The following is an 18,613-nucleotide window of genomic DNA, read 5'->3' as shown; positions in this document are numbered from 1 at the left end:
GACATAATAAGCACAAAAACAAGACAAAGCAAAACAAAACCAACAAAAAAATAAAAGCCTATAAATAGTTCCAGGTGTGTTTGTTGACCTTTAGGAGTATTTTCTGGTTGAGTCTGATGGGGGTGCCACACTCTGGCTCCAAAGTCTATTTTTTAGTATTCCCTGGGGACTTCATTGCTTTGCTCCCCTTGCTGCTCCGTGGGATGCCCGTAGTGTTTCGCCCCCGTGTGGTGGGGTCAGATTGGGCACAATTCCTGCACTGTGTCCCCAGCATTGTTCCCCATAGCACTATGGGTCAATGAGGGACGTCGTGTCTGGTGGTTGGGCGGGCCCTATGGTCCTTCCTCTCTGTGCATTGGCTGCTCTGGGGCTTGGTGGGCCACATCAACAAGTATTAACTGCAGCAGAAAAGTGAAGTGGAAGAAATGGTCACCAAGTTATCAACGGCATCTCAATGAAGGTCACGGAGAAGGGGCAGGCACTGCGTGCTTCTGGGTGTGACACCTGAGGTGTTCCAGGCAAGAATTTAATCAGGAGGAATTATCAGAGGAAGCCAAATTAAGGGACAGTGTATAAAACCTGTATATTCCTCCCAACGTCAAAGGTGGGAAAGGCTAGCCAAGCTGAGGAGCAGTGCAGGCTCTAGAACATGTTAGGTCTGGAGGATGAAAGCCCCATTAGCAACAACACTGGGCAGGGGCACGCCAGCACAAGGCAGGCTGCGTTTGCCTCTGTTCTACATGAGGTGGCCATGGATCTGAGCCAATTCCACAGTATCTACTAGCAACAAGGGGATACACAACTAAATGCAAGATGCGATCCTGGAGGAGTCTTCCCCAGAAAGAGGTGCTATCACAAACACTGGGACACCTGACAAAATTGTCCTAAGGAAGGTAGATTAGTCTTCTATCAATGTGAAATTTCTGAATTTGATGATTCTTCCCTGGTTACATCCTTAGGACATACGAAGGGGCTTCAGAATTCATGGAATGCTGGATCGTCCGAGATACTTGGCAGGTGACCACCCTGCGGACGGGACCTGTATTTGTTCTGGGTGCAAGGATCTTACTTGTCCCACGACAGGAATTTCTTCCCTGGCTTTTTGAATGTTGATGGGGGTCTTTTCCTTCTTACACATTGTTCTCTATTTTTGTCTTTATACTATTATGATTTTCTTCTTACCACCTTAGTGCAATTTTTTATTGTTTTCTGTTGGGTTTCCCAGCTGTGAAGCACAGGTGTGGGTGCATAATTATAATAACTCATACAAGAGGATGTAGGGGAGGCGGGGTGATGGGGAAGGAAAGGGGATTTGGGGAGTAAATAATGAACGCAGGAGGGGGAAGGGAGCACTAGAACAGATTGTGATCGCACCACTCATTTTAAAGGAAACTTAACCATGGGGAATGCCCTAAATCTGATGTGGTAATGATTGTACAATTCTTCTTGATATGCTTGAACTACTGAATCGTAAGATAGGTAAATCATGTGCCAATAAAACTGTTGAGGAAAAAATAAGTTCGTGGAAAAATGGAATTAAAAGACAATGGAATTGTGCAGTGAAAGGCTTTTTAACAAGTCCAATACATATTGTAGAGGGTAAGGAGGCCTGATGTTTGCAACCTACATACTGTACTCTCAAGTGCTTCCAAAATAAAAATATAAATAGAGAGAGAGAAATGAGAAGGTGAGGACTAACGTTGACAACTTTTGAATCTAGATGATTATGAGGGAGTTCTTTGTACAGTCCTTGCAGGCGTTCTGTAAATTACTTCTAAAGCTGAATGAGTTAAAACAGGGCGGCCTTTAACATTCCATTCATATCTTTGATGCACAAGCGCCAAGCAGGCCAAGCATTTTCTGAAGAGTGGAATCAGAGGCGTGTCTTCCATTTGGATTTTAAATTGTGCCACAGACGTCCTTACTGATTATATTTCTGCAATATCTTTCCCGCTGTGATGTAAAAGTGTAGGCTATGGGAAGGCAGCACCAGGTGATCAGAAAGGCAAATTCTCAGGCTCTGACCGAGATGCGCTGCATCAGAAACCTCGGAGAAGTCTGCATTTTCACAAGTCTTGCAACACTCAGTTTGAAGCCGCGCTAACCTATAACCCATCAGAGCCGAGTCTGGCTTGCAGACAGCCAACTCTAAGCGAAGTGGACAGTGGAGGAATCCACGGATAGCGCGCCTTTCCCAGGGGAAAACCAGCCGGCAGCGCGCCTTCCTGGGCACCCTCCCCCTGCAGGGAGCGGCGCCCGGACCCCCAGCGGGGTGGGGAGCAGAGGCCGGACGGGGCGGGCCGGAGGCAGGCGTCCCGCCTCCCGACGATCTGCGGGGCGCTTTGCGCCGTCCTCCTTCCTTTCCTTCTCGCTCCCTTCCTTCCGTCCGTCCTTCCTTCCGCCGGGCGGGCGCAATGGACTCGAGGCGCGGGGCGGCGGCGGCGCTGCTGGCGCTCCTGTGCGCGGGCTGTGCGCTCCGCGGCGGGCGCGCCCAGTACGAGCGCTACAGCTTCCGCAGCTTCCCGCGGGACGAGCTGATGCCGCTCGAGTCGGCCTACCGCCACGCGCTGGACCAGTACAGCGGCGAGCGCTGGGCCGAGAGCGTGGGCTACCTGGAGATCAGCCTGCGGCTCCACCGCCTGCTGCGCGACAGCGAGGCCTTCTGCCACCTCAACTGCAGCACGGCGCCCCAGCCCGAGCCCGCCGCCGGCCTCGCCCGCTACCCCGAGCTGCGCATATTCGGGGGCCTGCTCCGCCGCGCGCACTGCCTCAAGCGCTGCAAGCAGGGGCTGCCAGCTTTCCGCCAGTCGCAGCCCAGCCGGGAGGTCCTGGCCGACTTCCAGCGCCGCGAGCCTTACAAGTTCCTGCAGTTCGCCTACTTCAAGGCAAGTCGGCCCCGCCCCGCGACTGGGCCCCGCCCCAGGTCCCGCCCAGTAACCAGCCCCGCCCACGCCCCGGGCCACGCCCCGTCCTGGCCCTGCCCACGGTCTGGGGCCCCGCCCTCGCCCTGGGCCCCGCCCACTGTCTGGGCCCCGCCCTCGCCCTGGGCGCGGTCTACGGTTCCTGCTGAGCCTGGCTGTCCCCCACCCAAGTTCTGCCTCCCTTCTTTATCTCAAATAGGGATGCCGAGAATGTTCTTCAAGGGTTGTTCGTAGGCAGAGAGTATGCTCATAGAACACTGGACACAGCACAAATAAAACCTTTTCTCAGTGACTTGCTCTAACAGGGCGGGAAGGAGCCTAGCCCCTTTTATTCCGAGGAGGGGAGGAAATTGAGACCTGGGAAGGGCAGGGACAAGTTGGGAGGACACCGCCCAGCTGAAGCGGGTAGAATTGTAGACGACCACCGGGGTCTGCGACCGCCACCGTCTCTTTCATCTAGGCATTTATTTAACACGGTGGTCTCGCTTCTTTTTATGTCTTCCTCCTCCTGCGGAAATCCTGCCTGTGACTGCTGGCTAAAAATAACTGCGGTTCTCCTTCCTCGGAGCCTTTGTGGGGATCCACAAGGCTTAAGAACGGACTGAGTTCCCTGTTTTACCGGATAAAAAGGCTTTCTCTTAGCGCGTCTTCACAGAGTTTTGTCAAGAGAGCCTTCTTAAGGCCCTGTTTCTACTTTCTCTTGCTGAATTCTCCGCCCCGGTTCTTTTTCAAAAAGAAACTATTGCATTCGTTTTAATAACTACAGAAATAAATCCCTAGTATGCCCAAGACAGAAGATAGAAGTCTTCTGTAAAACTTTGCTTTTGGAAGAAAAAAAAAAAAGACACAAATAAAAAGGAAAAACGAATTTGAGACAGAGAAAGGAAAGGTCACAATCTTACCCATCAGACCCACACTGGGCTGCATGGTTATAAAAAGAGGACAAGTAAAATCGGAACTGACTTGAAATCATTTGTGACACACAAAAAACAATTTCCTCTAGTCCTTGGACTTCAAGATCTGTTTTTCATAGTTCCTGTAGGACAAGCCACGTGTCTGTGACATTCATATGAGCAATAAAGTAACACAGAACTTCCAATGGGAGGAACACTAGGTTATTTCTATATTTGGTTAGTTTTATATAAACTTAGCAGTTTTGTGAATCACCTGGCAATAATAAGCAGATTTAGAATAGAGCAAGAGATTAAGATTAATAAAATTCCCGGACACTGACAAAAGGATGTTTAGACCCAGAATAAAACCATACCCAAGGTGAATGGGGCCAGGGCATGGAGTGGAGAGCCGATGCCCATTTGTAGACAGTTGGACATCCCCTCACAGAGGGGTCACAGGGAAGAGATTAGCCAGTCTGGACAGTATAGCACAGATGAAACACAACTTTTCTCTAGTTTTTTGGTGTTTCCTTCCCCCCACTATTATGACCGCAATTCTACCTTACAAATAGGCTTAGACCAGAGCATGCACACTGCTACAGATAAGAGCATGCAACACAGGGAATCCAGGATAGATAAACCCCTCAGGGCCAACAAGTAGAGTAGAGATACCAGGAGGATTAGGGGAGAGTGGGGGGAGAAAGGGGGAATTGATTACAAGGATCAATCTATAACCCCCTCCCAGGGGGACGAAAGGCAGAAAAGTGGGTGAGAGACGACGGAGGATGGTGTAAGATATGGAAAAAATACTCTATAACATCGTTTGTGAGGGAGGAAGGGGAAAGAAATGGGGAGCTAATATTGGGGGCTCAAGTGGGAAGACAATGCTTTGAAAATGATGATGGCAGCATATGTGCTTGACACACTGGAGGAATGTATGGATTGTGATAAGAGATGTAAGAGCCCCCAATAAAAGTATTAAAAAAAGGTATTAAAAAAAGAAAAAAGATGGTTAGTTCTTACTGGTACTATTTGTTAAGCTAAAAATATCCTGTTTCTATCAAAGAAGAATACTCAGTTACCTGGAATGATATGAAAATCTTTCTTCACCCACAAATGTATCCTGACATTGTTTTAAAGTTAGCCTGCCTGCCTGAGCAGTATGCTATTTTAACACCAGTCTATGTAGGTACACAATACGTACTTGAGAAATTAGAGAGACACTTTATGGGATAATGAGATTTTTAACGAGAGAGGGGGCCAATGGTTGTACCACTGCAAGAAAAAAACCGGAACAACAAAATGGAAAAAGAAAAAAACGTCCGGTTAAAGGAACCCTTTTTGGGGGGGCCTTAAAAAAAAAAAAGCCGAAACAAAACCGAAGCAAAAAAATAAAGGGTGGGGACTTAAAGGAGAAGAACACTTCGTTTTTAAACCTGGTGATACAAGGAGGTCTGACTTCCTTCGTGCACTCGTGACTTAGGGACGAGGAGAAGGACGTTTACTGATGGGACCAGATGACATGGGTCTCTCCTTTCACATGACCCCCTCAGGAGGCTTCTGAGCCGCATGCTTCTCTCCTAAATGAACCCTTTGTAGGTCTTGTGACAAGCACCTACTTACAAGTTAGAAAATGCCATCTGTCTTGATATTCTGGGGTCTCTGGCGGCGTAGTGGGTTATGCGTTAGGCTGTGAGCCCCAAAGACAGCAGTTTGAAACCACCAGTGACTCTTTAAGAGAGAGATGAGGCTTTCTACTGCTGTAAGGATTGACAGTCTTGCAGACCTACCGAGGCAGGTGTACTTTGTCCTGTAGGGTCATGAGGCAGGACTGACTCGGTGGCAGTGAGTTTAGTTTTTGTTTTCTTATAGGACAGATGTCTTAGTTATCTAGTGTTGCCACAGCAGAAATACCAAGGATGATGGCTTTAAAGAACAGGGACTTGTTTTCTTACAGTTCCAGCGGTTAATAGTTCAAAGTAAGTTTCTAACCTCGGCCTTGCTCCTGATTTCTGGTGCCATCTGGAAACCTCGGCATTCTTTTGCGTGCAGATGGGTCCTTCCTCAGCATCTCATGTTCCCTGTGTGTCCGGGCTCTTCTGCTCTTTTTATTATATGGAAGTGATTAGGTTTAGGACCCTTTCCACTCTGACATGGCCTCATTAACATAAACAGAAGAAAAACCAATTTTCAAATCACATCCACATTTACTGGGCCAGGGCGTCACAATATATATTTGGGGGAGGATAGAATTTAATCCACCCAACTAGGGAAAAATGCAGAATTTTATTGCTAAGGCAGAATGTTCATGCCTTAATTGCTTTAACTGAAAATATCACTAGGAAAATAATTTTAGGTGGTGATCATATATGGTTTATTTATTTTTCACCTCAGTGATGTTTTTGTTTGCAAGCCCTCTTTTTAGGTAGAGAGATAATAACTGGGGCCAGGCATGGGTATTCTACCTGGACACAAAGGCTGGAGATAAATGCGGGGGATGCTGCTGCAGGATGGGGGTAAACATTACTGTACCCTTCTGAGTCACCCTTACAAGCCGGGGTGAAGCAGGCTCTTATTTCAGTGAGTAAAGGAAAAAGTCTGAGTGGAACCAGGGCCTAGAGAAAGTGGATACAGACTGGCCCAGGCAAGGAGTTTTGCTTGAACTTATAAAAAAACAATCATCTCAACTGGTTGGTTGAATGATCTCTGGCTCCTCTGTGCTCCATCGCGTTTTTCATTGACTGATTTTTCTGAAGTCGATCAGGATTTTCTTTCAAAGTGCCCTGGGCAGACTTGACCCTCCAACTGGAATGTTCTGTTTACCTTACCCTGGATTGAAATGCTAGCCCGTAAGCTCACCATGAGTCCCGAGCCATGAGCCCATTTTAGGTTTCACATCAAGCGTTGGGGGGTTTTGAAGATTGTGCACCTCTTCTTGATGTGATTGAATTGTTGAATTGTATGATGGATGAATTATATGCCAATAAAACTGTTGGGGGGAAAAGAGCTAAGGGTTTCTCCCTAGCTTCCATCTTCTTTGAAATACACATCTTCCCACAGGCCAAGCCAAAAGCAGGCCGGCACTTAACCAAATCTGAGTTGAGTGGGACTGGCTCTCAGATACCCTCCCTGCCCTCCACGTTTCTCCACCTGGACCTGATCTCCCCCTGCCCACAGGGCCTGCTACCACAGTGAGCAGATTGAAGGGAGGCTCATTTGGCTGGTAGCTGGGGTCCTCTGGTGTAAGGGGCTGCCCCTGAGGCACCCGCCAGTCCCCAAGCCCACCTGCATTCATTCTGTGGGAGTTCTAGCCACCAAGATGTGGCCCTGTGTCCTGGTTGGCGGAGCCTGAGCCGACATGGACAAAATCACCTCTCCCAGAAGAGGTCCCATACTTTTCAAGCTCAGATTCCAAGCTAGAGGCTGTAAAAATGCAACTCTGTGTCCCTCCATTTCTGGAAATCGGAAAATCTGATTTCCTTGACAAATGATTGAAGAGCCCGCATCCACACCTCTTCCCTAGCACTGCCAGACCAGCCTCTTCCGGCCAGTGAGGGTGCGTTCTCTGTAGAACTCTTCCAGGGCTCTGGAGACTTCCCTCAAACCCAGTCCCTCCACAAGCCTCTGACTGGGGCATCCTCAGAGGATCAGCACCGACGCTTGGGGTCTGCCGTCCTCTCCACCCACTGCTTCTCCAATGGGGCCATCACCACGCTGCCCCTAGGACTTGGCTCCAATTCTGGGGTCATTGGGTACCAGTATGTGCAATCCGATGAGTGTCCAAAATCCCAAGTAAACCAACTATCCCTTTATTCTCTCTCCCCCAGCCAGGCTCCCTAGTTCCTGCTCTGAGTGCCCCTCTGGGAGGGCTGAGAAGGCTGTCTGCACCTGCTCTTCCCTACCAGCTGTGCGGGGAGACCAGGGGCCTCCCGGGGTAGGGTGTGGGAGCAGAGCCCATGTCTCAACGTGGGGTCCCCTGGTGATTGATAGTGTGTCTGCACAGTGGGGCTTCCATCTCCTTGTCCGCCTGGCTCATGGAGACCATCGCAAAGCACATCATTCCTGCCTGAGGCCTCCGCCCTCCTGGGCTTTGCCTGCAAGGCCACCTGGGCTTTGCCTGCAAGGCCACCTGCTGGCCCGGAAGCTCCAGGGCTCACATACCTGCTATTTGTCCACATCTCAAGGGACAGCTTTTCCTACTCTTCCCCAAGCGATTTCTCTTGTTCCCTCTTCCTCTTCCACGCCAGGCAGCTTCTTCCTGCAGTTCCCTATAGCAACTTCCCCCTCTTGGCAGAGCTGCTGAGTTTCCTTAGAGACCAGGGCATTTATCCTATGAGTCACTTCTGCATTCGGACCTGACACCCACCTCCGTCAGCAGTGAAGCTCAGCACCAGCTGGTCACCGTGCAAACGAATGCATGTCTCCAAGTATCATGCAGCCATGATGGCCCTGTGTTGGGGGTCACCAATCCTTACGGTGCCCTGCCTTGCCCTAGGTGCAGCCAGACACCAGGGATGTGGACCTGAATAGTCTACGGTTGAGCCTGCGCAGAGATGGACTCATTAATTGATAGGCAGCAGGGTGTGGAACGTGGACAGCAGGTCTTGGGTTGGAGGGGGGGGCGGCAAAAGACAGGTTGGGACTTGAGGTTGGGGGGAGACAGGGAAGACTTACTGGAATGTGCACTCTATGAAGGGCAGGGATTTACTATTCATTTCCTTCCTGATTCTGGCTTATCACCGTAGACTCGCTTTATGAAACAGGGCTGTTACCTGCGAGGGGGCTTCAGAAAGTTCGGGGAAAAAATGGAATGCAAAGAGAATGTCACTTTGGAAGCCCCCTCGGAGAGGAGGTGCTCAGTGAATCTTTGCTGAGTGGACGGACGAAGTGAGAAGGTGAGGTCACGGAAACGTAAGCAGAAGAAGATGTAGCAAAACCCTAAGAGGTCGGTCCAGGTTCCAGCAGAAAAGATGTGGACCGTCGTGCTGGGGACTTTAGGGAAAGTGGATTAGAGGGTGTAAGGACAGAGGCGTCTGCAGGGTATAGGGTCCACAGCGAGTCGTGCGGGTCTCCTGGGCCAGTCGTGGTGGGCATGTTGTCAGCATCGTGGATGCGGCTTCTGGCTCTCAGAGGCACCGTGCACCATGGGGCTGGACCTCTGTGATCTGGTCACCAGCCCTCTCATCATCATCGGCGTTGGTCTGAGTGTTCCACTGCCGTCTGTTCAGCATCATCGTAACACCCACGTCTTCCCTGACCCGGTAGTCGGTACGCGTGGGTCCACCCAAGCCCAAGCCCAAGCCAGCGGTTGCACCCAAGCCCTAGCCAGCGGTTCATTCTGACTCCTAGAAGCCCGTGGAGGGTTTCGGGGACGGTGAATCGCCGGAAGTTGTCATCTCTTTCTCAGAGCGCCTGGTGGGTTTGAACTGCCAACCTTGCCGTTAGCAGCCCAACCCTTACCCCACAGCTCCACCAGGACTCCTTGCACTGGAGGTCGATGGGATGGGAAATCCAACCCACTCTGCTTCGTGGAACCACCAGCACCCCCATAGAGGACGGGCGACGATCATCCCACAGGCCTAAAGGGGCAAGGACGAGAGCCATGGCACCTGGGGGGAGAGAGAGTACCGTGTTTCCCCGAAAATAGAAGAAGTCGCACAGGATTCCTAAGCATTTGTGCAATATAAACCATCCCCTGAAAATAAGACCTAGTGACGGGCGTGGCTCTGAGCGGTCACGAAGACAGGCAGGCCTTCTCACCTGCCCCGTGGTGACAGCTGCTATCCCGGAGGGGACCGGAGAGGTGCGGCAGCCCATCCACAAGGTGGGCTCCCCTGTCAGGTCCCGCCGTTCTGTGTGTGCTGCAAGCTGAGGCCGAGAGGGAGACATGGACAGTGAGAGTAACAGTCCCCTCCGGGAAGTGAGGGGCAGGGCGCTCTGCTTCAGGTATCGTGTCCCTCGTGGGGAAGGAGGAAAGCTGGGGCTGCCGTTTGACTCAGCACCGTGGGTCCATGTTCCAGAAGAAGAAGACTTCACTATATTTGAATCAATGTAGATGGTTGTACCGTACTTAATAAAAATAAGACATCCCCCAAAAAGAAGCCATCGTGTGTCTTCTTGAGGAAAAATAAATATAAGACAGTGTCTTACTTTCGGGGAAACACGGTATACGGAGAAGGCCATCGGAAGAGGAGCTGTGGCCTTCCATTAAGGGACACAGCAGACTGAGGTGCCTGTGCTGAGAGGGAGCCAGGAGACTGAGAGCCCACCTTCCCTCTCCACCCTCCCTCCTGGCTGCTAGTGGAGCTCCTCATGGGTGAGCCTAGTTGGAAACCAGAGAGCAAGAAGTCCGTTGTTTCCGTCCCTCGGACCAGCCCCCTGGGGCACAGAGCAGGTCGAAGCCAGGGGAGATCAGGGGAGGCACAGAGACACTGTCCAGCCAACCTCAGGGACAAACACTGGTCCAGAGGGACTGGACCATTCTTGAGTGGTCCTGAGAGGCAAGGAACGCCTCGCCAGAAACATCGTGCACGAACATGAAATTATGGAAGATCCAACCGAAGTGTCTTGTTTCTGACCAATCGCTTCTCAGCGACCACTAAGTGGCTCTGCTCTTTCTTCTTTGAACTTAGGCAAATAATCTGCCGAAAGCCATCGCAGCCGCACACACCTTTCTGCTGAAGCATCCCGATGACGAGATGATGAAGAGAAACATGGCGTATTACCAGAGCTTGCCCGATGCTGAGGATTACATTAAAGACTTGGAAAGCAAGCCGTACGAGGTAGGAGGGCCTTTCTACACAGCGGTTCCTTGCAATGTGAAAAGAAACATATCTCAGTTCACAGCTGTTGGCACCGAAGGGCCTCGGTGATTTTTGTGACGTTTTATGAATATTATAAGAATAGAAGTGATAGATTCTGTGCACAACACTGATCCATGTGTGAGCTCCTACCTGATTATTTTAAAGCCACAATTCCTTTTCAATGGGACCTTTTAGAAATATGCTCATTGGATCATTTAGTCTTAAGATAGTAAAAAAACAACAACAGATAGTCAAGTCAAGGATGTGTCTTGGAAATCATCCCAGGATGGCCAGTGTCTTGATTACGCAGTGCTGCCGTTATAGAAATACCGCAAGTCAGCGGCTTACTTTTTTCACAATCCTGGAGGCTCAGAGTCCTGAGCAGGGCCTTGGTTGTTGATTCCTCCCTGGAAGGGAGTCCCTGCCATTCTCTGATTCTTTAGCTGGTGAAGGTCCTCACACAGTGCTTTCCCAGTTGCCTCTGAATCTAGCCTGTACTTTTTCTAACTCAGAATTGATTAGGTTTAGGACCCACCCTACTTGGGTATTATCCAACAAACCTAACAACAACGAACACACATTTCCAAATAGGATTACATTCTCAGGTATAGAATAAGATTCACAGGTATAGAAATAAGAATTCCAATACATAATTTGGAGGATGGGGCACAGTTTAATCAATAATAACCAGGAACACAAGAAACTAACAGAAACATCCATCTTGAATAGAACTGGGAAATGCTTGCAACCTCAAATGCTTGCAGCCTCAAATGCTTGCAGCCTCACGTATTACATATACTAAGGTGGAAAGGGAATCGAGGAGCTGGGGAACTCGCTTGACAGAATGGGGGTTATTGAAATCTGTGTGTCTGCGAGGGACAGTTCTGATGAAGACGGACAATACTGTCAACATCAGTAACAGTAATATCAAGGACCCAACCCTTAGAAGTGCCTGTTGCCCTCCAGTCAATTCCGACTCTTATCAACCATGGGTGGTGCAGTGATTCAAGAGCTAAAAGTGCTAAGCAGAGGTCTGTGGTTGGGGCCCACCTGTCCCTCCGTAGGTAAACGATGTGGCAAGCTTGATTCTGTCAAGATTGACAGGCTTGGAAACCCTGTAGGGACTGCTGTACTCTGTCCCACAGGATCGAGATCAGTGGGAATTGACTGGACAGCAGTGGGTTGGGTTTGGGTTTTTAACCCTTATGGGCACTTTCTATTATTGTTAGTTCTTTTGAGTGTAGGCACTGGGGGGCCAAGGATGGCCGAGGTGGGGCTGGCTCTGGATGCCAGTGTGTGAGGAGCTGTCGGAGCCCAAGGTGTGACTGCAAGTCTCGGTAGTGTGTTCACACAGCGTGTTCACGTGACGTCCTCACCTTTTCATGGCGGGGGTGTGTGGGAGGGGTGTCCCCAGATAGAGTGTCTCATTTCTAGAGACCCTTCTCTGATCATCGGCAGGGAGGGTGGGGTTTCCAGGCTTGTCTTCTGGTGTCTGAGAGCTAGTCTGTAGAGTGGGACGGGGAAAGGGGTGCCTCACAGCTGAGTTGGAAGTCTCCCTCTGACTTCAGCCTCCTGCTCCATAACTCCCTTATGCCCGGCTGCTGACTCCTCAGCCTTCTTGGGAGGCGGGGAGCGGGGATGCCTCTGGCAAGGGGTGGCTTTGGAAGGTGTGAGCTCTTGGATGGTCAGGTGGGCACAGAGAGGGAACCTAAGAGTCCAGCAGCCCAGTTTCAGACTTTGAGCCTTGCTTTCAGTTCTGTGTCTCCCGCTGGTCCTGGTAGGGACTGTTCAGGGCACCCAGCTCACTTCTATCTGGACCTTCCTTTGCGATACCTTGACTTCCTGTTTTGTTGGAATCTCTTGCCTGTTGCTCTCTCCTCTCCTCTGATGCCTTTTTGCTTTCTTCACTGTTACTTATGCAGGCTTGGGCCGCGGGGCCGAATTAACCGGGCCAGTGTGCTGTGTTTAACTGGAAGTCGGCTAGAACCCACTGGGCCTGGCTGCACTGTTCTCCTGTGCACCCATGGGCTCCCATTCTCTGCTTGGCTTCCTTCCCACTGCCAGCACCTTGCTGCTTCTGCACAGCCAGCTGCTTGGAGAAGCCACCCGCCTGCCCAGCCCCCAGGGCAGGGGCCTTCCATTCTCTGCCTGCCCTGGTTCCAGGGCTTGCTGCCCGCTCCAGAGACTGGTTGGTGGTGGTGCTGTGTTGCTGTTGGACTCACGGGAGCCCGTGTGTGCAGAGGAGACGGTTCCAGGCGGTCACCTTCCAGAGCAGATGGCCAGTATCCTGGGGGTCCTCAGGGTAGGCTTGCACGGTCACCCTCTTGGCTAGTTGTGGGGTGCTGAACCCTTGGTCTCTCCCAGGGCCGGAGCTTTGGGATCTTTAGGTGTGGATTCTAGAACCGCACCTCGCAGAGATGAGTTAGGGAAGGACTTCCAAACTCACTGCTCATCGAGTCTATGCTGACTCATAGCGACCCTTTCGGGCAGGGTAGAACAGCCCCCGCGAGTTTCTGAGACTGTGTCTCTTTATGGGAGTAGAAAACCTTGGAGCGCTGGTGGTTCCCAACCGCTGGCCCTGCGGCTAGCAGCCCAATGCATAATCCACTATGCTACCAGGGGTTCTCCGGCAAGGGCTTAAAGGAGGGAACATCAGGGCCTTTCAGCTGGTGAAAATCACTAGTCCCAGGGAATATCTCTGAGCGCCCCCCATCATGGAGTAGCCAGAAAGCAGTCCCACATGGAGAGCCCTGGGCTTCCTGCCAAGTGGGCCAGTTCTGACGTGTATCCTCAAATCTCTGCTTCCTTCTTGAGCGAGCGAGGTGCTTTATCGGCCCTTCATTACTGCTCCGGTAGCTGGTCCATTCAACAGCTAGCAGAAATGCTTTCACGTTTTCACTACTGGCCAGGCACCTGACTCTCCGTCCCCCTCCCCTCCTCCCCCGTCACTAGCCCCACCTGTTTAACACCTCCCTGCTGGTGTAGGTAAGGGGGGGATGGGGCAGGGAGGGGTATCAGACATCTGTTCTCAAGTGTCTGCGTTTTCCTGGATTCATTTTAAAAATCAGCTGTGATGAGCTATCGTTTATTATCTTCCGATTGGATGGATCTTGAAAAAGGTCTTCGGTGTTTCCCAAAGTGGGCGACACTGCCCCTGGTGGGGTGGGGAGAGTGCTGGAAGGATGCAGGGGGCTGCAGAGAAGACCCTTACACTTCATCCTAGTCCAGCAGTTCTCCACCTTCCTCATGCCGCGACCCTTTCATACAGTTCCTCATGTGGTGGTGACACGCCCCTCCCCCCCCCAACCATCACATTATTTCTGTTGCTACTTCATCACTGTCATTTTGTTACTGTGATGAATCGGGCGACCCCTGTGAAAGGGTCGTTCGACCCCCAAAGGTGTCTCGACCCACAGGTTGAGAACTGCTGTCCTGGATTAAGGGTGTCTATAGTACAAACGTTTTTAATCGCCAGGGGAGTGCTGAGTAATTTTTTTTCTTTTCCTGAAAAGAGGCAGAAGCCAAGTAAGTTTGGGAGCCTATGGTCTATAGTTATCTAACTTCCGCCATAATCATGATAAAGAACATTTTTTTGTCTCCCCCAAAACGTTTCCTCGGGCCCCTTTGCAATCAGCTCCTTGTGCCAGGGCTCGGCCCCTGGCAAACACCCGGACCCGATCCTCACTCTAGAGTCTCGCCTGTCCCATGATTTAAATTGCTTTTGTCACCAAACACCCACCTACATTTTTAATTACAACTGAAGAAAAAGAGGACCCGTTGCGAGGGTAGGGAAATCGAGACCGATAAGGTAAGTTACCAACTCACTTCCCACCCCCTCAAGGGCCAGTGTGGTTTGTTCAGCGCGAAGGAGAGTGGAGCGGGGCGAAGGCCTTGATTCCCTGGGGATCCCCTCTGTGCTCCTCCCTGCGTTTCAGAGCCTGTTCATCAGGGCGGTGCGGGCGTACAACGGCGAGAACTGGAGAACGTCCGTCACGGACATGGAGCTGGCCCTTCCCGACTTCTTCAAAGCCTTCTACGGGTGTCTCGCAGCCTGCGAAGGCTCCAGGGAGATCAGGGACTTCAAGGATTTCTATCTCTCCATCGCAGGTGGGTCCTGCAGGGACAGGGCATAGCTGAATCTGCCGTCTTGGTACCCCTGCTCTCTCTCTCTCCACGCCCTCCCTGCCTGTGCCTTGAGTGGCTTCAGAGCACCCCCGGAGCCGCAATCTGAATGGGTAACCGAGGGGAGCTGACACCTGCCCAGCCCTGACACCTGCCCGGCTCAGCCTGCGGCTCAGCGGAGACGGCTGGAGAAAGAGCCGAGTGAACTGTGGAGCACAGGCCGGTCAAGAAGCTGGAGCAGGGGGGCCTGCTGGGTGACAGATTCCCCACAGGCTCTCGGGAGCCTAGAAATACAGGCACAGGAGCAGCTCAGGGACTCAGAGTCACTGCTGAGACAATGATGATTATGGGGATTTTGCAACACACACTCGTAGAATAGAATAAAGCACCTTTATAAGTTGTCATGAAGGTTACTTGGAAAAAAACAAAACAAAACCATAACAATGTGTGCTCATTCTAGGAAGTTTGGAAACCCCCAGGAAGAAGAATGAGGAGAGGCCGGACGCCTGCCTCTGCACTGCCTCTGCACGCACAGATGCCCTTGACTGCCCTGGGGCTTTGCTTTGGTAGCGAGGGTCACTGCAGAAAATGGGCAGTGGCCAGCGGTGGTTCCCAAAGCAGATAGGGGAAGGCCGGGCTTAGAAGTGCACCCCCTAGGAAGGGCATCCTGGCCAAAGGAGCTTGGGAAAGGGCTGTGCTCTGTCTCCCAGGAAGCCACCGTGCCCTTCACTGGTTAAAGGCACTTAAAAACCCTGCCGTGTGGAAGTTCATTTAAACTTCTTGAATCCAGGGGTTTTCCCCTTCTTTTTTTGTTTCTTTAGGAGTCTTTTTTTCCACAGAGGGACATTTTACCATCTTAAAAAAAACACACCAAAAAAACTATTTACGACGGACAACTTTCAGCATTGTTAGACACGTTACCACTAGCAGACGACTCTGGATATCGTCTCATTGACTCAAGTCTATAGCTGGTATGAGGGTTGCCTCCGTGTTGTTGATGGCACTCTGGCGGCGGCCTGGTTATTTGTTGGGCTGCAGTTCGAGAGGGCCGCAGTTCAAAACCACCAGGCGCTCCGTGGGAGAAAGACGAGGCTTTCTACTCTCGTAAAGAGTTACAGCCTCAGAACCTCACAGGGGCCAGTTGTGCCCTGTCGTGCAGGTTCACTGTGAGCTGGTGTGCACCGAGCGGTGGTGAGCTCGGGTTGGGGTTTTCTGAACATTTCCATAGGACGCACACTGTGTTTCTTGTACCTTGGTCTGTCTTGCTCCGGAGGCGGGACACCCAGAAGGCATGGAGGCGCTGCGCTGACCGCTGTGTGTGCTCTTCCAGATCATTACGTGGAGGTCCTGGACTGCAAACTGCAGTGTGAAGACAACCTCACCCCGGTGATCGGAGGCTATCCTGTCGAGAAATTTGTGGCCACCATGTATCATTATTTGCAGTTTGCGTATTATAAATGTAAGTAACCACCTTCTGGGAGACAACAGGCACAACACTGTGTAATCCTTCAAAGACTCAGCTTCCCTCCCCTCTGAGAAACCGGGTAGTAGCCCTTCCCACCTAGGGCCATTGGGTAGCTAGCTCACTGAACCCCCTTCGGCAGAAGAAGTCAGCCCCGTGATTCAGGGCACCTACCCTGCAGCCAGACCGCCGCTCAGAGACCCGGCTTTGTCACTTGCTAACTTCTTGCGCTCCAGTTTCCTCACCTGTGAGGTGTGAGGGCTTCACAACATTCTTGGGCAAAGGAATAGAAAGCTATGGGAATTCTTCCATGAACTCTCTGGAGTCATCTCGTTATCCTCATTTCCCTTACTGCCCAGTGTTGGCTTACTTTTCAGACTGGTAACTGCTTCATTCCAGTCGGTCCTCCCGCGAGCCAAAATCATGGCGTTTTTTCAACGAGAACCTTCTAAGTGGTCAACCTGGCATGAAGCGGGGAGCGTAGGTAGGTCAAAGCTTAGACTGGCTCTTCTTTCTCTCCACATCACTGCCTTTGAGGAGTGCCTCTTGTTTGAGCCTCAGCCAACAGGGCGGTGGTCCTGCGATAGCGCAGGACATCTTGCTGGGAGTCATGGCCGCAAGACTGCTAGTCTCTAGCGAAGGGGCATCCAGGCGCGGGTTCCAATTCTTCTGGCTGGAGTACATGCTCCTGGGACCCCCCTTCAAACTCAGGACCTGCCCCGGGAAGAGTGAGAAACGACCTTGGCATCCATAGCTAAGGTTTCTATAAACTCAAAAAACCAAAGGAACACGGCCATCAAGCCAGTTCTGACTCAGCAACCCTATACTGCCATGCCCTTTGTCAGTGTCCTCTTCTCCTAACGACCCCCCCATTTCATCTCCTTTCTCTGCAGGCCGCAATGAAAGTCTTGCACGACAGAGGACGTGGGTTTGCACCCGCGCGCACACGCATGTCCACACGCTAGCAGTCTTTACACCAAGTCTTCCCGAGTGAGCGGCTTTGCCTCTCTTAGCTGTGCACCAGCTCGTCTGGGGCTCCAGCCCCAGCTCAAGGGCAGTGGAGAGCTTTCTTGGGGTGTTTTGGGGATGAGCAGGAGGGCAAGGTGTTTTAAACAAGTTTCTTTCCCAGAACTCCCCTTGCGCTGAGGGCAGAGGATAAGATTTGATGTGTCATTGTAACCCAGAAGCCCGCCTTTGGTGAAACATTCTTAGAGGACAAGAGGCTAGTTCTATACATGCTGCCAGAGGTAACAGCCCCCGGCACATAGGAGGTCCTCAGCAAATATTTTGCCTTTGCGTTCTGGTGCTGGGAGGACAGTTTCTACGAGGCAGGGTTTTTGCCTAGGAAAAGCCACTGTTTCATTTAAGCCTGAGTTCACAGAGACGGCTTCCTTTCACAGAAAGCTTTTTATAACGTAGGCTGGTTGCGTGGCAAAACCAACGGCTGGCAGATGGACAGACAAACCTCCAAAGCAAACCACCCTTTCCCACCTCCCTCCCTCCTCCCCTCAGCCCACGTGTTAGCCGTTGCTGTTATCCTTCCACACGGCTCTGCACGGGAGAACTCTATTTTAGTAAGAATATGGAACCTTGTGTACGCAGGTTTTCTGTTTCCACATGGACAATTTCAAATATACATCAAAGTAGGAAAGACTGACAAAGAAAAACAAACTCAAACCCATTCCCACCAACTAAGTTTAATCTAACTCACAGAGACCCTAGATAGAGTTTTCAAGGCTGTAAATCCTTATGGGAGCAGACAGCCTCATTTTCTCCTGTGAAGTAGCTGGTGGCTTTGAACTCCTGACCTTGAAATTAGCAGCCCAACGCCTAGCCCATAACACCACCAGGGCGCCATACATGGAAGTAGAGAGAATGGTATAATGAATTCCAGTGTGCTGTCACCCAGCTTCAAGGTTGGTTCCTATCTTGCCAATCTTCGGGGCCACAATTTAGGCCTTTTATTTCATTTTCATGAAAATCTATGCTGACGCTTCTCTTTCTCACCTGCTTCATGCTAGCTCTGTGATGGACTTTGAAACATGGGGAAATCCTTGAGGCCTTCTAGCCGGCTTGGTTCGGGGTGCTTGAAGATAGCAGACAGGAAGCTGAGAAGTGTGCTAGACACACCCTGGCTCTGACAGCCCCCTGGCCCCAGCTGTCCCTCCCCTGGGGAGCTTACCTAGGCACCCCACGCTGGTGCTCTGAAAATAGCTCTGCGTATCAGGGTGCTCCTGGGAGACTTTGTCTCACGTACGCTGAACCTGCTACCAGGGGAGACCTGCCTCTGGGAAAGAACAGTGTGCGTGGTCAAGTGGAGGGGCAGGGTAAAAGAGGAAGGCTCTCGACAAGATGGATTGACACAGCGGCTGCAAGAGTGGGCTCAAAGAAGAGAACAATTGTGAGGATGGC

The 18,613-nt window shown here is 51.3% G+C and overlaps 1 protein-coding gene across 1 annotated transcript in view; it reads left to right on the top strand.

Annotated features, from left to right (window-relative positions):
- Positions 1-2,414: 2,414 nt before the first annotated feature.
- LOC101663920 (cartilage associated protein) overlaps positions 2,415-18,613 on the top strand; it is a 29,102-nt gene continuing 12,903 nt past the window's right edge. The window contains exons 1-4 of the mRNA XM_004704053.2: positions 2,415-2,885; positions 10,447-10,596; positions 14,553-14,724; positions 16,070-16,198. Of these exons, the coding sequence (XP_004704110.1) occupies positions 2,415-2,885; positions 10,447-10,596; positions 14,553-14,724; positions 16,070-16,198 (922 nt within the window). The remainder of the gene's footprint in view (positions 2,886-10,446; positions 10,597-14,552; positions 14,725-16,069; positions 16,199-18,613) is intronic.

This window comes from Echinops telfairi, unplaced genomic scaffold, assembly GCF_000313985.2.
Source record: "Echinops telfairi isolate 266 unplaced genomic scaffold, ASM31398v2 ScPeMD7_7420;HRSCAF=8458, whole genome shotgun sequence".
Classification (NCBI taxonomy): Eukaryota; Metazoa; Chordata; class Mammalia; order Afrosoricida; family Tenrecidae; genus Echinops; species Echinops telfairi.
The sequence above is the reverse complement of the archived record's forward strand: the minus strand, read 5'-3'. Positions and strand labels throughout refer to the sequence as shown.